Source organism: Lycorma delicatula, chromosome 5, assembly GCF_047948215.1.
Source record: "Lycorma delicatula isolate Av1 chromosome 5, ASM4794821v1, whole genome shotgun sequence".
Taxonomy (NCBI): domain Eukaryota; kingdom Metazoa; phylum Arthropoda; class Insecta; order Hemiptera; family Fulgoridae; genus Lycorma; species Lycorma delicatula.
The window spans coordinates 147,482,542-147,504,566 of NC_134459.1; the positions used below are offsets into that span (position 1 = coordinate 147,482,542).

The window sequence follows — 22,025 nt, forward strand, 5'->3', positions numbered from 1 at the left end:
CATCAAAATTATTTTATTGAATAATTATTTATCATCTAAAATAAGTCATACATATTCAACTTGTTTAGTTGATTTGAATTTATGATATACATTGACAATTTATGATATTTTATGTCAATTCATGACAATTTGTGATATTTTTATGATATCCTACAGAGAATGACTTCTAAAATGTTTTGATTAAGATTGTAAACTCAAAAATAGAATAATCAAATTATATATAAGAAGTAATTACTGAATAATATTGAAAAATATCACATACAAAAGATGTACAGTTAACTTGTCTGAAGACCTTGTTATTCTAATATTTCACATAAACAGGTTTGTTCTGTGAATAGGCTAATTCCTAAACTACTGGATTTGATTATTTAACAATAAAAATAGTTGCATTTTTTACTTTATGCGAATAGTTGTTTAACGTGTTTGTAGTTGTCTTATTAACATTTCAAAATAGCTTTATTTGTGAGAAGAGTTTGGAATATTAAAAATTCAGTCTCGTATTGAATGAAGACAGAACATGTTATGAACATTATGAACATTAAGCCAGAGCCGGATTCTCATAAAGGATTTTTTGTTTTACTTATTCTGACCATCATATTGTCCTCCAGTTTTTTTTTTTTTTAATTTCTGTTACTATGTATTTTTTTTAGATCATCTTTGTTTTTATAATTTGCAGACCAGAAAAACAAACAGAATTCCTCTTGAGTTTAAAAAACTAAACTGTTCCAATCCTTAAAAATTCTATGTTGCTCAACAGGATAAAAGCTTTGAACAAAAAAGTTTTGGAGTTGACATTTTTACTAAGCATCCTTTCAAAAAATAATCAAATTACAGCAACAATAAGAAAAAACTAATACACTAAAAAGATGAGTTTTTAATTCATTTAGATGTTACAAATATATTTAAAATGTCCAAAAACAGATTGCATCATTAACTGACCCCAGTTGAAATCAAACACAAATTTAACAAAGTCCTAAATTATTATCTTATTTAAAAAAACAATCATTAACTGGAACCACAGTGCTCTAGTATCAAGTAATAGTGTTTGAAAACATTTTGAAATAAGGTAAAAAAATTATCAAATTTAAATTTGACTTGGCTATATTACAGTATTGTGCACAATAACAATTTTTAACATTTTGTTTATTGGTTATCACAAGTTGTTAGATTCTTCAAAAACTTTGTATGGGGATTTGGTGGTGTGTTCTGTTATGTTGCTTTTTGTTCCAATTGTATTCATAATACAAGCATAAAAATTAATTTGTATTGTAAAATTGGTTATTATATATTCATCATTTTAGTAGTGTTTAGTTTATTAATGCCGACCTCCATGGCGGAATATGTAGCGTATCGCCATTTCATGACCTCGCTTTAAAAAAATAATTAATAATTCTTTTTTTAATCAGTTTTGTTATAAACCTTTGTTTTACATGTTTTTTGTTTTGTAGAGTTGTGAGTTTATTTAGTTTAGAATAGTCTGATTAATGTTATTGTAAAAAGTTTTTGTGTTAATTTTATTCACTATTGAATTAATAATTTTTTATGTTATGTTAGTGAAATCTGTCTTTGTGTATTTAAGCTTGATGTATTTAAGTTAGTTGAATATTGTCGTGTGATCATTATTTTCAGTAAGGTGTTTGCAGTTTGTATATGGGATGTATGTACTTACTTATTTGTGTCTTTTTATTTATTTTGTTTAGTTAGCAATTAAAATGAATTTGTTCCTTTTGTGTTATTTAAGTTTTTATTTATCCTTTTTGTTACTTTAGTTTTAATTGCATAATTTTTTTATTAGTTCTCTTATTAATTAATTATCATATGCTTGACTTTGTTGGGCTACTATCTGTAGACTGTAGAGATCCTGCCAATTAAATTAAAAAATAACATTGTTGTTAATGTGTAAAGTGTATCGCAGGATGCATTCATTATAGTTATAGAGAAGTTGTTCTTCCCTCTGTCAGAAATGTTCCTATTCCCATTTTATTTTATTTGTATATCCAGTTTTATTTAAAAAAATTTTTAAATCCCTGATATTGCTATGTATGCTAAATACTGTAAAACGTAATCGTAATCTGACATTAACTCACAAATTGCTCTTAAAAATTGCAGCTGTCCTTTAGAATAACAAGTGTTCCATATCAGGGTTTTCTAGGGAAATTGTGAAGTAGTTTCCTGGTGGTTTCTTCAGTGATATGATAATGAAGAAGCACAAATTTCCACAATTCCCTAGTAAGGAAAAATGTGGATTCAAATTATCCTAGTAAACCTGGTATTTTGGTGATCTGCATATAAGTATGACAAACTTACTGAAATGCAGCCATTCTTTGATCATGTAAGTAATATCTTCAGTCAGTGTGACTGAATATTGACAATTTTTATTGAACAACAATGAAAATAACTTTGACAGGTATTTCTTGTGCCTTGGATACTTTACATGTACCACAGCCATAAAAAAGGCTGGAACTTATAACTGTGAAGCAACAGATTAATTATGTCAAGAAATAATGCATTACTTATACATATAAGCAGGGAAAAATAATGATTGGCTTGTTACAAAATTTGTATTACATTATTTTGATTCACTTCTACCTTTACTTCTAATCCCATCTAATTTTGTGTTTTGGAAGTTTCAAGTATAAAAGTGACTCAATTTTTTATAAAAAAAATTTGCTTTGAGCTTATTTCTCAACCTGTTGATTTATCAATCTTAAATTTTCCATACTATTTTTTTAAATTAAAAGCCTCTATTTTTTTTTTTAAATCCTTTTGGGCTTTAAAAAGTTTTTTTTTTCATAAAAATGATACATTTTATAGATAATGAAAATTGTGTACTTTTTTAAAATATATGTTCGATATAGCAAATTTGTTTTATATTTTTAAGTGTCTTAGTTCATGTCTGTTAATTTAAAAAACATTTTCTTGTTCTCTTTGTCCTTTGTAATTTTTCTACTTATAATAACAGATTCCTGGTACATTATGTCCTGTGTTACTCATCATATAGTTACTTTTGTCCCATTTCATTGATTTGTTTTAAGCTTTATTTTCAAATTGTATTTGCTCAAATCATGTTGACTTTTTATAACTGTTGATAAAAAAAGTGTAATTTCTTTTTGTTGCAGTTGGCGTATGGAACAGCTACACCAATGCGTGTGAGTATTATTATCTCTAATATTTTAGTATTAAGAACTTCATTTTCCATCTATTAAAAATGTGTAATATTTTACTAAATTTTAAAAGATTTTTTCTCAAATAACATTGATAGTGGTAGTGGGTAACCAGTGACATTGACTTCAAAAAGTCATTCAGAAGAAATTTCTCATAATTTAAATATGAGTTGTTGATAATTCTAAATGTTATTGTGGTATTTCCTATCGCTGTTTAATAATTAATAAATGTATAATTAAATAGTTGCTATTTTAATTGAGAGAAGTAAACTGTGCTTCAAACATATCTCAATGTGTATAGCATTGGTCATCTGAAGGATGTTATTTTTTATGAAATTGGCTGTTATCAACATAATTTACATGCTTTTGTATATAATACTTGGCTATATTTGAAAAAGTTAAATGAACACATGAATATATTGTTTATTATGAAATGACCCGATTTACTAACGCACTAGTCTTCTTAGTACTTCGCACTAGTACTTCTTTTTTGTTGAGATAACTACATTGTCTGCTTTTGGTCATTTTGCCTTATGAGAATGGAAATTTGTATCTTATGAAAAATGCCATGTCTGATCAGGATTTTAACCCAGGATCTCCTGATGAAAGGCTAATTATATTATAAATTTAAAAAAGTGTATGATTTTAAATATCTTATTAACCTTATGGGTTTTTTAATTTTACATAGAAATTAAAAGTAAATATTCACTCTCAAAAATTAGTTTTTTTTTTTTACATAGTTTTTGAATTTTAAACAATAAATTTCCAAAAACAAAAACAATATTTGGGTTTATGAAAAATTTATAAGATGTACTACTCCTAATAGAATTTGCAATAAAAATAATTTTAAAATATCAGACAGTTGCTATATTATTGATAAAGCATTATTAAACATTTTTTTGCTTGTTAATTTTTTTAATTTAACCCCCCTTATTTAGTAAACTGTCAATATTTAATAATTATTTTCATATCCTGGATACAGTAAATTCAGTTTCATTTACATTGTTAATCACACCACTTTATTATTAAATTTTGTTTTTAGCCATCAGAACCAGTGAATTTATCTTAGCCCCCTATGTTTTTGTTACTTATCTATGTTAGAAATCTTTGTAGGTAATCAGTGTTAAACGTTTTTTTAGGTTATTTATCATTAACCTGGTTTATGCTATTCTCTCTATACTATTGTAATTTTTTAATCTCACCATATGTAGTACATAAGATATTATCAGTTATCTCTTATATGCAGCCTAACCATTTTTCTCTACTGTTTTTACTTGTACAAGGGCTGTCTCATGAAGAAACCTAACTTTAGCTACTTGGAAAATCCCTTAATGCTGTAGGGGATAGGTCTTGTACCAATTATCTTTAATCTTGGGATTGTTTTTATAATGGATCAATTTAAAAGTCTGCATTAGAAGATTTCAGAAGTATCTTCCTACTCTTAGTTGTAGCATGTATGTTTCTCATCCAGAAATGTCTGCGTTAAATCCTATTCAAATTTGGCATTTTTTACATGCTACAGAATTTATTTCTCATCAGTCATAATAAAAATAATGGTAGCTATAGTTGAGCATTGGCCTGATCTTACTCTTTAAATAAACAGTTATAATTATTAGACAGAACCTATGTGGGAACATTGCTCAAAGTAAAATAATTTAAGGTTTGTAAAAAAAACTGCTTAGTAATAGAAAATACATCAGCGATTGCATATACCTTAGCATAAAGACTTAATTTCTTTTAAATGTTTATAAATTATCAGAATAGATCAATAATTCACCTTTCAGATAAAAACATGTGTAATTACTGAAAGAAAAGCTAGTTTAATTTTTTCTTATATGTTTTTAAACTAGCAAGTTAGTTGTACACCTGCTTGCAGTTTAATATTTAAAACAAGATTTCTTCATTAACCATTGTTAAAAGAAAACTGTCCTGATTTTTGATAACCCACATCTATAGAAAATACAAAGAATCTGTGAAAGAATAGTTTTTATAAAATCTACCAGAAAATTAAAAAAAATATTAGACTAAACAGCAGTGTGGGTAACAAAGAGGATGTAACCTCTACTCTTGATGGAGCAGAATGCATTGACTTATTTTACCACCAGCTCTAGAAGAACTTAAAATGTTATTCCGATATTGAAGAATAATTGTTTCATATAATATGTAAGCGTTTTAAAACGTTGTTCCTATATTGAATAACCTTTTTTTTTTAGTTGTGCTAAGTATGTATATGTATTTCATGAAAATACTTCATGAAAATATAACACCTGATAGTTGTGTAAACATCTATAAAATTCAATACGGTACCTAATAATACAATGTTTTTATAATTGTAACTTCAACTGCCATCTTGTTTTATCTCTTACATTTTTGGCAAATTCTTTAAATTTCATATTTTTCTTTCTATGTGCCAATTAAAGTTACAGTTAGCTGTTGCTGCTGCCTAAAATGGAGAATTGTTATATTTTGCAGAAAAACTTCTTTTTTTTAATAGCATTTTTATGTGGTATTTAATACTTGTGTGTTAAAATCTCTGAAGTTATGAAGGTATGATCTCTGAAGTTTTTGTTCTTAACCCAAATGGAAACTGGAGTTTTTCTCTTCAATATAAAAGCTTTCATCAGAAAATACCTTTTGTTTTTTAATTGATTAACAAAACTCATCTGAACTTAACTTCAATTTCACTTTGTATTCTAGAAATCTTTTATTATTTCTATTACTTATAAAATTCACAAATGATTTCAAACAAGTTGTTCTTATTTGCAAGTGCCTGACATTACATAATTGGCAATATATGTTTGCAAATATTTTTGTGCAACACCATGTTGCTATTTGTTGTAATACTTTGAAATACCTCAAATCCTCTCAGCTGTGTGCTAGCTCCTGTGTCATGGCTGATAAAGTTATATTTATTGTCCATGTTTTTTTCAGTTAAGTTTAATTTAACTGCAAATTTATTCTTTTTAAATAAACTGGTTACTAATTTGACATCAAGCTTAGAGGACACTTAAATTGTTTTAAGATTAAGTTGCTGTAGAAAAAGTCATTTTATTAAGGAGTAAAAATCTGGTTATTCTGTGCATGAATTGGCTCTCTATAGATGCTTTCTAACTTAGATTATTTTTATAGACCTGCTGTATTTAGGACATAGCTGCAGATCCTCAATTTGTTTGATGTAGATACCATACAAATTATGTATCACAAATGTAGGTTAATATAATAAGCCCATTATCTTCACGAGTTATATTTTTGCACAGATTATCACTGTAAAGGTAGTTAGCAGTTCCTTAGAGAGCAGCATATCTTTAAGCAAAATTGATCATTTAGTTCAAATTTATAAGTTTATTAATGCAAGTGAATTATTTTTAAGTGTTAGATAATCTTATTTATATTAATTATATTTTATTCCTAATGCATCTTTGCCTTTATTATTTTTTATTGATCAATTTCAATATGTTTTTTAAGTTATCATCCTGAAGGACAGTTTGTTTTCCACCTAAGGCATGTAAATTATTTTGTAAAGCCTAGGCGGGTAAGATTACTTGCTTTATGCAATTGTATATGTCAGTTTCAAGGTAGAAGGCCAATTATTTCTCTCCTCAGAAGCACACAGTGACATAAATAATATATTAGCTGGACATCATATTATTTGGTTTATTTTGTTATATATTGTTCAATCTTTTAAGTAAGTTTATTTTTAATAACTTTTTATTTTTTTGTGCTAACATTTTAGCTGATTTGCCATTATTTTAATTTTTTTCTTCTGTAGATATATGAACTATGCAGCTAAATAACTATTTTAACTGTAGCACAAACAAATTAATATTTATTTCCATTAGTTATATTTTGCATTTGAAGACTTCAAAATACTAAGCAAAAATACTTTTAGTGAATGATGAATTATTTATTTGTGTGAGACAAAAAAATTACACACGCACACATTAAAAAATTGAATTTTTTAAAAGTAGTAAGAATTTATAATCTTTTTCACTGTTGTTATAATTATGAAAAACATGTCTCTGTCTCTCTCCCTCCCTCCCTTTCCCTACATCCCTCCTGTCTCCCCCCCTCTCTCTCTCTCTCTGTGTGTGTGTGTGTGTGTGTGTGTGTTTGTTTTTTTGTGTGCGTGTGTTTGCAATTTAAAAGAATTTTTATCATAGCTTAAAGTCTTTATTTATTTATTTCACAATTACACAAATGCGACTTTATTGAAGCCAACGTAAAACTACACAGAAGGACAGTTATACAAAATAAGCAATATAATAAAACAATAAATATGAGTAAACAATGAACAAACTATATTCTATTGTCCAGTAATGTGTATTTTTGTTGCTAAAATAATCATACCATAAAATGAATTTGTTGTGAAAAAACTTGTGAGATTTGAAATAAATTGTTATATATCTGAAAAAAGAGATTAGAGTTAGTCATCCATTTTTCCAAAGATGTTGATGTGTGACAAAATTATAAAAGTACAAAATACTTGTTGAGGTTGAGGTATTGTATCATATCCATATTGTATTGTATCCATATCAACTTTTAATATGTGTGTTAAAGTTTTAAGTCGGTCAAAATTTTAATACATATCAAATTTAAATATCAAAGAATATTGAACCATGTATGTTGTTTCTATTATTTCTTGGTCTGTTAATATAAGTTATGGAATTATGCAACCCTTTTAAGTGTATATTATTGTTAATAATAAATAATAGTGGTGCCAGCTGAATGAATTTTGAGATTATTCATTCTTTAAATATTTCAATATTTTGTTTGTTTTCTTCAGGAGCATTGTGAAGGTGATACTCAATGTCTGCCTGGATATTATTGTTATCTAGACAGTGGACTGTGTGTAATGTGTATAGACTGCGCAGTTTACTTTCGAAATAAGTTGATATGGAAAACTTGTGCAAAACGTCCTTCAGAATGTGGAACTTGCTTATCAGGGTAATTTATTTTTGTTTTCTATTTTTATTTGTGGTAGTTAAAAATAATTTTTTTATTGTATTCTTCCATTGTAAAACTAGAATTTAACACATTATTATTTTGTTTTTTTGCGTTTTATGTTATAATATTAGTATTTACTAATTTTGGTATAAACTATGATTTATGTAAAACATTAATGCTACGGAAATTACAGAAAATTGTTTTTGTAAACTAGTGTAATTTGTTTTTAATCCGAACCAATATTTTTATTAATTCAAATTTGAAACTGATAAACATTGAAAAACAATCTATAGAAGTATCACAAAACTGCCAGTTTTAGATTTGAAATATTCTCAAAAAGTGTTTATAAAAGATTATTTAAAATCTAAAATTTTCTGAGGTTTAATATTTTTAAACTGTTTGTATACTTTTTGAGAAATATATTGATAATTTTTTAATTTGAATTTGTTTTATTTGTTCAGTTTTGAGGAGGATATTCTTGCTGAAGGACAGAAACGGGATTTTTGTTTGAAATCCGTGAATGAACATGCATCTCCATATCAGTCAGATTCTGGTTTGTAAAACTTTGTTTAATTGTGAAAAAATTGTTATAATAAAGTAAAATTTCAGGGTTTGGAAAAATAAAAATTGTAGACTCTGGAAACAAACTCTACTCATCTTTAATGGTTTTGAGCTTATGACTATGGTTGGGTGATGAAAGTTTCCATGTAAATTATAGAATACTACCTAAATACCCTCTTTATCAAGGCTTATATCTCTACATTACTGTTTTGTAATGACTACATTTATCAATTTTATTCTCAAAAAATAAATGTTTCATTTCTAAATTATTGCAATTGAAATCTGTTATCTTTTATTTTTTTTGATTATCAGGTTATTCTTTTTATTAATTTCATTTCTACAATTTGGCTTTGTGCTGTAACAGTTTTATTCAGAAACATTTAAAAATACTTAAATATTTTAAATTGAAAAGAATGAAAACGAATATACCTTCTGCATGGAAGTATTTATCTTTTGTGAGAGGTTTTATTGGAGTTGATGAAATTGGATTCCTTAAAAAATATGTACGCTATCTACATGAAATTTAGAAGAAAGATAAAATTTTATTTTGTCTTCTAATTTATCCATAAAATTATTAAATTTTTGGAATTATTGAAAGTAAACTTTTCCTTACAAGTTTGCACAATTTGTTCTTTGCACTTCACTTAGTAGAAAAAAATTATGAAGTAATAAACAGCTGTACAAGAAAAATTTTGATAAGATAGTGATTTAAAAATATTTTTGATATTTGAGAATTAGTATGTTCAAAGAGAAGATTAGAATTAATTTTTTTTTTTAATAAACTACTCCCCTTGTTGCTGCAGTTCTGAGGAGATAAAAAAAATTAATAATGAAGACAACAAATTTCTCCAATAAGGTGCAGTTGTTATGCTGTAACTGAAAATATTAAATCTTATTTATCTTAACTCTTTGACTTCAGACAGCACTGCAGTGAGGAAGAATATACTAATAGAACATAACATATGGTCCTGTAAAACTTTTCACAGCCTACAGCAGCCATTATATGTTTGTACATTCCCAATAGGAAGAAGTTTAGTTAGTGTGTTATGTTCCTCAGATTTTTTTTTTTTTACTTTCATGGTGTCTGGTTTTTATTTTTCATCTATCATGTCCTGAGACCGTTTCCTATTTTAATCCAAGTCCTCCTAATTATGATTTATTACCTTACTTGTTATACAGAATAAGAAATCCCCTTTTAAATTTTTTTCACAATAATATGGTCAACATCTATTAACCAGTAAAAGAATTAAGCTGATGGATCAATGTTACATTGGCGAAGGGAGTCTATTTTAATAACTATCTGCAACAGAAAAACTTAGTTCAAAATAAAAATTTGCATACTAACTCAACCAGATGGGTTGGTTCTTTTTAATACTTTGTGTATTGTGGGTATAAATATCAATATTTCAAAAGATCAATATTTAAATAAATACCGATTCTGCGGGTAAGAGATAATTCAATGAATTTATCAAAAACTTGTAACAAAATTGTGCAGGTGGCCATTCCATCTGCTTAGACAAATTCTATAATAGTGTACACCTCACCAAATGTTTGCTGAATTGTGATATATATGCCACTGAAACTTTATGAACGCTAAAATATCATCTAGATGTCATGAATAAACTGATTTAAAGAGATGAAGTTGCTCAACAATTTACCAATGGAAGTCTCTGCCTAGAAATTAGATGACGTAATAATGATAACATTTTAATCTAACTGTACTCTACAAGAAGTAAATGTGAAAGAAAAATCAGTAAAAAAATTTTGTTGCATAAAATGCACTACCAACAATAAAAAAATAATTTGGATGCCAAGTCTGTTCTAGGCTTCCCAGAACTTTGTCTAAAGTTGTGATATCTTCATTTATTGTTGTTTTAGGATATACAAGTATTAATAAGAAATAGAGAGAAAGTATACTATTTATGTATTAATTTTTTTATTAGTTATTTTATATCATTAAAATGGTATGGTACCGCATTTTATTTATTTTTTTAATAGTCAATAAATTTCAAATTTTAATAAAAATCTTATTTTATTTTTTGTGTGAAATTTATTGATTTAAGTTGTGAATTGATTCTGTTATTCTATAAAAAGTATTGATAAAATCTTGTTTCATTAGTTCAGTTTGTCTATTCATAAAAAATAATTATACAGTTTATACATATATATCTTTTTGGGTACTTTTGTATTATAACGGCACCATTATTATTAGGAGGTTATGACTGGTGTGGTGAGTTAAATAACTATGTTATACTTCTTATCAGTAAGATGATAAAATAAATATTTGTTAAAGTTAATGGTGAACTTGTAAGTAAAATGTGTGCACTTAGAATTTGGGGTCTCCACGTTGTGAAGAAGAAGCTGTTAGATTTTTGCAGGTTTAGTTAATTTGAATGAGTAATTCAATTTCTGGTTTTGAGTTTCTACTTTATTACTAACAGATTCTAACAGCTATCATAAATTTATAGACCTATTATATATAACCTTCCATCATAATGGCGCCGTTATAATACATAAGTACCTTTTTTGGATTTTATTTTCACATTTTTTCTCTTTTAGTAATTATTAATATTTTATCCAATCAATATTAAAATTGTTATAAAAAATACATGTATTGTTGAATTATCAATTTTTTTTTTATAGGAAGTTGAGTATTTTTTTTCTTTAGTTCAATTGGCTTATATTCGTAAGATAGGCTACAGATTTTGGTTATTTTAATTGAAGGTCTTTTCAAAAAATTTAGTGTTCTCTCTTATGTTAATTTTTTTTATTGCCTTTTATATAAAACATCTTTAAATTTATTTGTGTTTAAAACATTAAAATTTATGGCATTAAAACTATTTTGTTGGTTAAACTTTGTTAAAATATGATGTATATGAATAAATATTAAAATAAGTTTAATATTTAAATTTTGATTTTTATCCTTGTAAAATAATAGATATTATCCTTTGTAGGATAACTTTTATCCTTTGTAATTTTTATCTTTTGTAACTGTAACTGTTTTGTTGCCATAATATAAAATTTGCTAAGTTAAGAGTATATGATTGGTGATTGAATTTATATTTTTCAAATAAAAATGATTGAACAAAAGATAAAAAAAAACCATGATCATTGGAGATATTTGGTAGAAACATCAGTTGCAGTATGGCCTACTTTGCATAGTCAAATCTCTTCCAGAGGTGAATTACACTGCAGTACAGTGGTGTGTGCTCTACATCACATAAGTTTCCTTCTAAAACATTTCTCTAACAGAATTCATCAATTGCAATATTTCAGAAGATTTTTTATTGATAAATTGAAAACTATTTGTGTCTCAGGATTGACATTAGTACATGTCCCTCCAGGCAAGATGTAAACTGATTTTTTCAATATTATACCTTTAACTGGTTATTTAAGTTAGATTCTGCAGCATCAGTGAACACATGATAGAGGGTGACAATTCTAATTGCTCAACTAAACCGTTGGGTTAATTATCCTATTGTGTTAATTTTGATCTGTTTTTCTTTCTTGATAAATTTTTTAATTATTAATTGATTGCTGTAGTTTTTTGTGTTCTAAGATGTTATATAATGTACATTGACATAATTTATGTATTTTTAGCTCGGTCAAAAATATCTGTCAGTTGGGCAGTTGGAGTTGGATTGTTTATCATAGCTACTATGTGTTACGCTATTTGCTGGAAAAGTAGGAATACAGGTAAGTAAAGAATGTGCTATTGAACTTTTTATTCTAATTAAGATAATATTTCAGCTGCTCAGATTGAAAAGGAGCAACTGATTATAATTATTTATTTTACTTTTCCACTTGACACCAAATCTGCCAAGTATAAACCAAACGAGGAAAAAATGAAAATTCATCCTATCAAGAATTCACTGAGTAATAATACTTGTCTATTAGTTAACTAAGTAATGCTTTTGTAAATTTCTTTAAAGTGATTAAGGCATGTTCATTATTTTGTAGATGTAACCCTCCATAGTTTGGCATATGTTCGTAGATAAATGTCCTTCAAGATTAGGAAAGTGGTTTCCTGACAGGTATCATGAAAGTCTTTAGTTGCACAAACTTTTTAATTTTGTTGTGTTTAACCAATAATAACATGTAAACTGATATAAATCTTAAATGCTTTGTGTCCAATTTATTAATAATTTGAATAGTTATAATTTTTATTTAAATATATTGTGGTTCTTCACTGAATTTTCTCTGATAAATAATTCTCCAATTTATCTGTGTTATGCATAGATTTATTATGCCAAATTAGTGTGTGCCGTCCTATATTTAGGGTAACATTGAAATAACAAATACATCAGGTTTTAATTTTATTTCTGGATACTATGTATGGAACTTTCATGTTAAAGCTTCTTCTTCACAAGGCCCAAAATATAGTTGTTGGCAATAATTAGTAACTTTTGATTTGTAGAAATCGTAATAGTTTTTCTGTTCAAATAAAATTTAATTTGTGTTTCATCAGTTTTAAATAATATAATAGTTGTAAAATAATCTTTTAAATTTTTAATTAATATAGGAACATTATTTGATTGTGTTAGAGCTGTTTTGTATCATTTGCAAACTTGAAGACAGATGAATGTTTGAAATATGGCAAGTCATTTACAGGTATTTAGAACAGACCTGAGACTTTACAAAACTACAAATCATTCATACATATCATCCTCACTCATCCTCTTCTGAAGTAATACCTTATGATGGTTCCAGAGGCTAAACAAAAAAAAAGAGTTCCCACAGGAAGCTCATTATTGTTAAACAGAAATTTGTTTAATGTTTTAAATTATTTAATATTATTTTATTTAACATAAATTTAATTCTGTTATTTTTGTAATATTCATTCTTATTGATTTGAATCATTCAGTTCAAACTCAGCTTATGCAGTGATAGACACACACATACACACACAGAGCTCATTAATTCAATTTATTAAAGATTGTGCTTCAACTTGCAAATCTCCACTACTACAAGGGTAATTTTTTTTTCAAGGTCTGACCGGTTGCGAAATAAAAACCCGTGCAAAAATCGGATGAACCTTTGTGTATATGTGTTACGCAGCGTCTCTAGTATGGCCTTCAATTACGCCACATCACTTTGTTTAGTTCTGAACACGCAGCTAGCACGTAAACATGTCTACAACAATAGCATCTCCCGCCAAGTGTGAAGTGCGTGCAGTAATTTGATTTCTTCAGGATGAGGGGTGTAATACAGCTGAAATTCATAGACGAATAAGTAATGTGTAAGGTGAAACTTCAATGAGTGACAGCAAAGTGCGACAATGGTGGCAGGAACTTTAAAGCAGGACGACACATGTTCATGATGCAGGCGGTCAGGGAAGGAAGCGAGTGTCAACTGATGATCTCGTTGAGCGAGTGGATGAGGCAATTCGAGAAAATCGTCGGTTTGTACAATTTCTGTATTGAGTGATTTGTTTCCTGAAATTTCAAGGTCAGCTCTCTACACCATTGTGAGCGAGAGGCTTCAGTACCACAAACTGTGTGTGAGATGGGTTCCCAAGATGCTGTCCGACCATCACTAAACAATGAGAATGGACGCCTCCCTAACATATCTCCAGCGCTACCACAATGAAAGAGAAGATTTTTTGAACAAAATTGTCATAGGGGACGAGACATGGGTCCATTTCGAAACTGAAGAAACAAAAGAACAATCCAAAACATTCTCATTCTCCCAGTAAACCAAAGAAGTTCAAGTGACCTCCAACAGAAAGTGTATGGCTACTGTATTCTGGGACCGGAATGGTGTTCTCTTGATAGAATTCATGGAACGTGGCATGACCATCACTGCAGCCTCATACTGCGTGACTCTTCAACATCTACGAAGACAATTTAGAATAAGCAGAGAGGAATGTTGTTATCAGGCATTGCCTTTCTCCATGACAGTGCTCGGCCGCACACTGCAGCTGTAACAAAGAAGCTCCTGCAGCATTTTTGTTGGGAAGTGTTTGATCACACACCATACAGCCCGGACTTGGCTCCATCCGATTTTCACCTCTTTGCTCACATGAAACGCTGGCTAGGAGGACAACATTTTGGCACAGACATTGAGCTGCATACCAGCGTAGAAACATGGCTGAAAACACAGGCGGCTCCGTTCTGTGACGAGGGTATTGGAAAGTTGGTACCACGCTACGACAAATGTCTAAATCAAAGTGGCGACTAGGTAGAGAAATAGCGTAAGTTTGTAAGTACTTGTTACAAATAAAAAATTTTTATTTTCACTGTGGTTTTAATTCTGTGACCGATCGGACCTTGAAAAAAAACAATCCTTGTACATATATATGTATAATTTTTTTTTTTCATCCTGAACAAACAAAAACCCTCTTCATCTTTATTTGATAATATAATAGTTTTATCATGGACATTATTTGATTTAATTGAATTCATCACTGTGTTGTGCTTTAAGTGAAATTCAATACTTTGAGTAGAATTTTTTTTTCATATTTATAGTCTCAATATTTAATTATATTATTTTTGGTATTTATGTTTAATACTATGATGGTGTTTCCTTTTTGTTACAGGTAATAATCGTTTGGCAGCACAAGTTCAGGAGCCCCCACCTCCACCTTACAGCAGCTTAGGTTTACAACCCAGTACTGATGTTTTGTCAAATCGTGTTAATGATAGTTAGTATTCTTTTTTCATAAGTAAAAATTAAACAAAAATTGAGTTGAAGGTTTGAATTAATCATTAAACTTCTCTTAAGCAATTGCAGCTAAAAGCCTAATGAAAGTGTTAGCATTAAAAAAATAATTGTAATAGCATAATATAATAAAGTTCACAAATTACCATAAAGGAGAGTTTTCAGACAGCTTGGGTTTGAAATAACAACTTATATGACATTTTAATTGCTACATTTTTTTAATAAAGATTACCAAAAAAAAATTAACTTTAATGTGTAATTATATAATTCATGGTATATTTTTAATTATTCAAAAACTTTTGTGTTACTCTATACAAACATCAAATATTTTTTTTAAAACAAAAATAATTAAGAAATTATTTTGTACCTTCTTGTAGTTAAATAATTGTAAAACAACTTTTATTGTGAGCATGCATGAATGCGTGTTGAATCTGTGGGTTGTAAAAAGCTTACTGCATAAATTGACAAGCATAGTTTTAGTTTTACTGCATATAAGTTTGCAGTTTTAATTCTCGTGTGTGTGTGTGCGCACATACACACACACACACCACATGTATATATATATTTAATAAATTTAAGGGGAGGTTGCTTATTCAGTATAATGGGTGTTTCAAAAAGGATGCAACCTCTTTTTTGACGAATTTATTACAAAAATATTAATGTAATAAAATATTTAATACAGCAATATTCAAATTACATTTAATAACTTTACAATAGATGTTCAAAATGATTTCCTGTGATCGCGATGCAGGTTTGTTCACGTTTCATAACATTTACAGCCACTTTTCAAAATGTTTGCTCTGTAATGTTTGAAATCTCACTTTCTATGATAGCTTTCAATTCATTGAGTGTATGAGGATTGTATTTAAAAGTACACTTTTTAAATACTCCCTAAGGAAAAACAAAACCCATAATTGTTTTTTCTTTGAAAATAATGCCTATAATTGGCTACCCATAGAATATTGCAGAATATGATGTTCTTCAGATATTAATATATTTAAATTTTACCAGCATATATATATATATATATGTGTGTGTGTAGTTGTTTCAATTAGTTTTAAAACTTAATTCAAATATATTTATAAATAGTTAAGATGTTTTCATTACATTTTATCAGATGTTATTATATTTTATAGGTAACAGTACTAATTGCTGTTCTCAAAATGGTTGTAATGCAACAAGATCTGTGGAAACAAGTCACACTAGGGAGCATCATTGGCATTGGCAACAATGCAAAGAAGAATCTCTGCAGCAAGCTTTTCCATTTAGATATCCTGGTGATCCTGTACAGCCTTCATTGTTAGTATTTTTTGCTGGATTATTTATTATAATATTTTTATTATCTTGGCACCTACTTCAAAAAATCTTAATTAAAAAGCAACTGAAAAAGAATAATTTCTAATTATAGTGAGCCTATTAGTCAAGTTTTTAAATATACTTTTAAACTTTTTAGTTAAAATTATTTTTATTTAAAATATGTATAGGTCTATAAAAAAGTGATCCCGTTTGGCAAGAATTTGCTCTTAAAAAATGTTAGAGATGAGAAATAGATGTATGCGTGTGCATGTGCACACACACACACACACACACACACACACACAGAAATATAAAATCAGTAATGGCCAGTCAGTAATAAATATAAAATATATGGCTTGATAAAAATAGAAAGAAGAATGATTTAAGGGGAGGCTGCTAATGAACATGACAGAATAAAATTCAGGCCTAACTTTTTTTAATATAATTGCCTTAAGTTCTCATTCACAATGTTCATCGTATGTATTCCATCCTGTTTATTTATATAAAGTAAGGTAAGATTTTTATCTCTAGATAGACTGATGGGAAGGAAGTGCAGTGAAGATATCTCTTAAGTAATAATATTTATTTTTAACTTAAACAGCTTTTAAAATGTATTTTAAGATTTCCCCTCGTGGTTTTATTAAGATAACAATTTTTCTTGAAAACCAGGACTTGGATATCCTGCTGACTGAACAATGTCAGCAAATGTATTATCAAATTACAGTGTCTTGGCTAATTACTTTTCAGAAGAGATTTGTTTCAGTTTTATGCTTTTCTTTTAGTGTTTCTTTTTTGTATGGTTTAAAGATCCAACAAATTTTATAAATACCAAATTAAGTTTCATCTTATAAGTTCTAATTTTGTCTCTACGATGTTTTTTAGAAACAAGTTTCTGTTATCAGACGTGATTTTATTAATTCATTATTGAAGAGTGTGGTGATAGAGAGATAAGACTAAAAAATATACAGCACATTTTGTACAATATACATTTTGAACACATGATTGTATTAATTTGAAAAGTGTATATTTGTTTTGAACACATTATGTGCTGTTTTATTAATTTTTTTATATATAAATAAATGAAATACAACCTTAACAAAAATTTGTGTGCAGTCTCCTTTCTAGTACTTTTGGTCATTCAGCCATCCTCAGGAAAAGTTAATCTTCAATTTATATCATTAAAATTAAATTATGTAAAAAGTAAATTTAAAATCACAGACCAGTTGTTTTGATTTTAAATTTACTTTATGCATAACGACTGCGACGATTTACATAACATACATGACTAACTTTATACTATGACAACCAGTTAATTTAATTTTATTGATATTAGTTGAAGATAAACTTTTCTGCGGATGGTTGAATGACCAGAAGTACTAGAAAGGAGACTGCGGATGAACTGTTGGTAAGGGTGTATTTCATTTATTTATATATAAATAAATATTATATATCAACTATGCCATGTTTAAAAATCGTAACATTGTGTGGTGATTGCATGTAAACTTGTGCTTAATGTTTTTATTTGTTGCTTGGTCTCTTTTCTCATTGTTCATAAATATAACTACGTGTTGTGAATTCAAAACCACAAAGTGAATGTGGATGGTGAACATCAGTATTTGTGGCTATATTTGTTGTTGGTGTTCTTTATTTTTTTAAAGTGAATGATTGTGAAAATTTTTTTTCTATGTAGTCAAAAAAACTGATATAGTTACTTTTCTCTATTTCAAACTAAATTTAATTTTATGTTAATATTAGTGATGTATTTGTTTAAGAATACTATAAAAAATGACCTGTCTTAAAACTAAAATTAGAAGAAATTAATTAGATGACATGGGGTATAATTGTGTTGTTTGTGTAATATTACAATTAATGAATAATAAAAATCTTAGTTTTGAGATTGAGCACAGAATGTAGCAGATTCAGTAGTTTCATACCAATTAATTATCAGTATAAAATACTTATTCAAAAACTGCTATTTTTAGCCTTTTAATCTGGCTTTATAAATTACAAATAAAATTATTTATTAATAATAGTAATATTAACAAATTCTAATCTGTATTTACCATTTAAAAAAATGCTTAAAAGATCACTAATGATAACCATACCATTGATCACGTGTTAGATTTTTTTTAACATTACTGGAGTGATTGCTTTTTTTTTATTTTTTTTAAGAATACTTTATTTTTATTCGTCTCTCTTTAATTTACAAAAATTTTTTGTTTTTACCACATAATAAGTAAACTTTATTTCAGATTACATTTATTAAAGCCAAGATATAATTAAGTAATTATTCAAATAAACAAAAAAGTTAGTAATATCTGGTACAAAGTGAGCTAATTTCAATAGAATAATACAAATTTTATTTACTAGAGCAGAGATATTATGTGGATGTTTAATGAAATAGCAACAATAAATGTAATATAGCGTCTATCACATGATGAGGTAGAAAAAATATGTTGTAAAATAGTTGAAAAAAGTTGTTACAGACTATTTTTGTGACTAGCCTGAATCATGTTCACTGTGCATTCTGAGCAGACTTATTCTGTTTCACCTTGTGTTCTTTACAAATATATTTCATGCATGAGTCACACATACGTGAAAAACCTGTTTTTCAGAAAACATTTTCAGGTTTTCTGTTTTTCAGAAAAAACAGATGTGATTTCTGAAATCATATCTTGGTTTTTTATCGCTTCTTGTCCATGAAGTCTTTATAGTTCATGCAGCTGTAGAAGGTATAAACATACTAATGTTTTATTAAAGTTAGAGTTGGAACTATGGCTCTTTTCATCATATGCTGAATGGTGAGACCTTTTCCCAATTTTTAGGGTAATCCTTTCGGCTGATTTTTTCCCCTAATTATTTTTGTTGTAAATAATTAAACCTAGTGTAAAAACTAGTAAAGTTAAACATATTAGAATAATAAAAATGTTTAAAAAACAATCAAATACAGTATCACAGTTAGTTGCATGTTAGTTTATATCTAACAAAAGCATGGTCAATATAAGATGTATGTATTTTCTGACTAGAATATTAATAATCAGATGTCATGTTTCTGAATCGCAAGTTGTCCATGGTATCTCTATATGAATTCATTCATATAGTGATATCATGGAATGATTCATCGAAGCATTGCTGAGAGCGCATAGCAATTCACTTAGTTTTATCCTTTCATAACCACCCATCTGTACATGTTAGAAAAATTCTAACGTCACGAACAATGAAGTGTTAATTATATATGAAACATAGGTTAGTTGTGCGCTATGCTTACATCATTCAAATAAAATATCTGTGCTAATTTTATTTGAAAAATTATTTTCTTGTTAACCTTTACATAATATTTATTCATCTTAATATATATTAAAACTATTATGAATGAAAAATAAATTGATGTCATTTTTTTCTTCCAGAGATCCCTTGTTACAAGATAGTGACGATGAATCTAATGATTCAGGTAAACCGACTTAGTGTAATTTTCATTCTTATTGTTTATTATATCCTTAAAAATATTATAATTTTATTTATTTATAGTAAATAAGTTAATTTTTAATAAATAAATAGTTTGCAAGTTAAGATAATTTCTTTTTGCAGTTCCAGTAAATAATTGTTCAGCTATATTTAAGGATTTATATATATGTAAATAGTATGCCAAGCTTTTAAAGAGAATAACTTTTGGTTGTATATTTTTAAAACCTAAAGCTATCTCAAGTTGTTTTATAAACCACATGGAATCATTTTAATCAGTCTATTATTCATGCTTCTTTGAAGGCCATGTTTGGGTATTGTGGTTCTCCCATTACTTTTTCATATGTTCCATTCTCCATGCCCTTTCTGGTGTTGAAAATTTTCATACTGTGAGTTTCTTTTTTGTGAGTGAGTATTTTTGAACTTGATTTTTTGTTTAATTTTATCTTGTCTGTGTTGTCTTCTGGTGTAAGGCCAATTTCCTTCAGATCCTCTCTTATTTCTCTGATCCATCTGCATCCTGTCTTAGTGTATTTCAAGTTGAGCTTGTACTGTACCAGCTGTTTGAGGAGTCACTTATGTTTATCTATAACATTGAATAACAAGAAACATGAAAACACCAAAAATATTGCAATTATTATATGTGCAATATATACCATTGCTGAGCTGCATGTTAGATGCCAAACATTCATGTATTGTCTGTCATTTACTGTATGTAAATTCGTACCCATATAGAAGTGTTGTTAGTTTATTTTAACTAATTTTTCATTCTCCCTTTTCTGGAAATGAAAAATTCAATGTGAAACTATCGTGCTGATGGGTCAACATAGTGAGTCTTGTATGATATCCTCTAGGCACCTGGGTGAACCCAGTTGTATTTAGCTCTAGCCTCTGTATGCGTGGGCTCTGCAGAGGTAGTCTTGTATTTCCCTGGTTCTTGTGGGACCAAAATTAGTAATTCCCAAGAAACCCCTATGATGGTTTGTGGTTCATCTCAAAAAAACCACCATCTGAAGTTATTCAAAAAGACCTCACTCAGCGTTATCTGATGAGGATTAAAGCTGTATTGATGAGATTAATTTAACTGGTGACACATCCTGTTCACAGTATAAGAATATGATTTATTGTTCTTAAAAACAACCAGAAAGGGGGCTCCCTGCTAAAGATTTCACCTTTCTTGATAAATAGAGTGATAACTGCCTCATGTGGTTTACCTAAAAATTCAGGAAATTCAGGGACAGAACAATATTGGTTGAGACATTTAGTGATAAATGAAACTTGGAATCCATCACACTTGCATCTCACCAACATGAGTAATATCAACATAAAAGCGGTATGCTACAAATCCTTGAATACCAGCCGAGGAGTAATCTTTTGCCGGGACCTTTTGGAGAGCGATATCAATGAGATTACTGATAAACTTCGTCCCCAAGGTGTTGTAGAGGTGAGATGAATTATGAAACGTCAGAGTGGAATGGAGTAACTTACTCCCTCTTATATTAATTTTAACCTTCCTGTACCACCAGAGAAAATAAAGAGTAGCTGTCTATTCGAGTGCGACCATTCATTCCCAACCCTAGGCGATGTTTCCAGTGTCAAAGATATAGTCACACTACAAATTCTTGCTCGAACACTGCAATATGTACTCGATGCACAAAAGAAGGCCACAGCAACTCTGAATGTCAGGAGGAAGAAAAATGTGTTAACTGTGGGAGATCACGTTCAGCTTGCTCACAAGATTGCCCAATTTTTAAAGAAGAGGGCAATTCCCAAAATTTGGCTGAGAAGAAGCTTTCTTTTCCAGCTGCATGAAAAAAAGCATAAGGAGATGTTCATCTTACAGAACCTAGGAAAAACAGATGTTTCTTTGCAGCCACTACATCAAAGCAAACTCATACAAATGCTGGTAATCAGCAGTGGGGATCCTGCAGAGAAATG

General features: G+C 28.4%; 1 protein-coding gene across 3 annotated transcripts in view; it reads left to right on the forward strand.

The window, feature by feature from the left end:
* The window catches only part of LOC142325471 (uncharacterized), a 47,481-nt gene that overhangs the window by 12,364 nt on the left and 13,092 nt on the right, over positions 1–22,025 (forward strand). For all 3 annotated transcript variants that reach the window (XM_075367278.1, XM_075367280.1, XM_075367279.1), the window contains 7 exons: positions 3,120–3,149; positions 7,948–8,108; positions 8,570–8,661; positions 12,270–12,365; positions 15,208–15,312; positions 16,466–16,628; positions 20,033–20,076. In XM_075367278.1, coding sequence (XP_075223393.1) covers positions 3,120–3,149; positions 7,948–8,108; positions 8,570–8,661; positions 12,270–12,365; positions 15,208–15,312; positions 16,466–16,628; positions 20,033–20,076 — 691 coding nt within the window. The remainder of the gene's footprint in view (positions 1–3,119; positions 3,150–7,947; positions 8,109–8,569; positions 8,662–12,269; positions 12,366–15,207; positions 15,313–16,465; positions 16,629–20,032; positions 20,077–22,025) is intronic.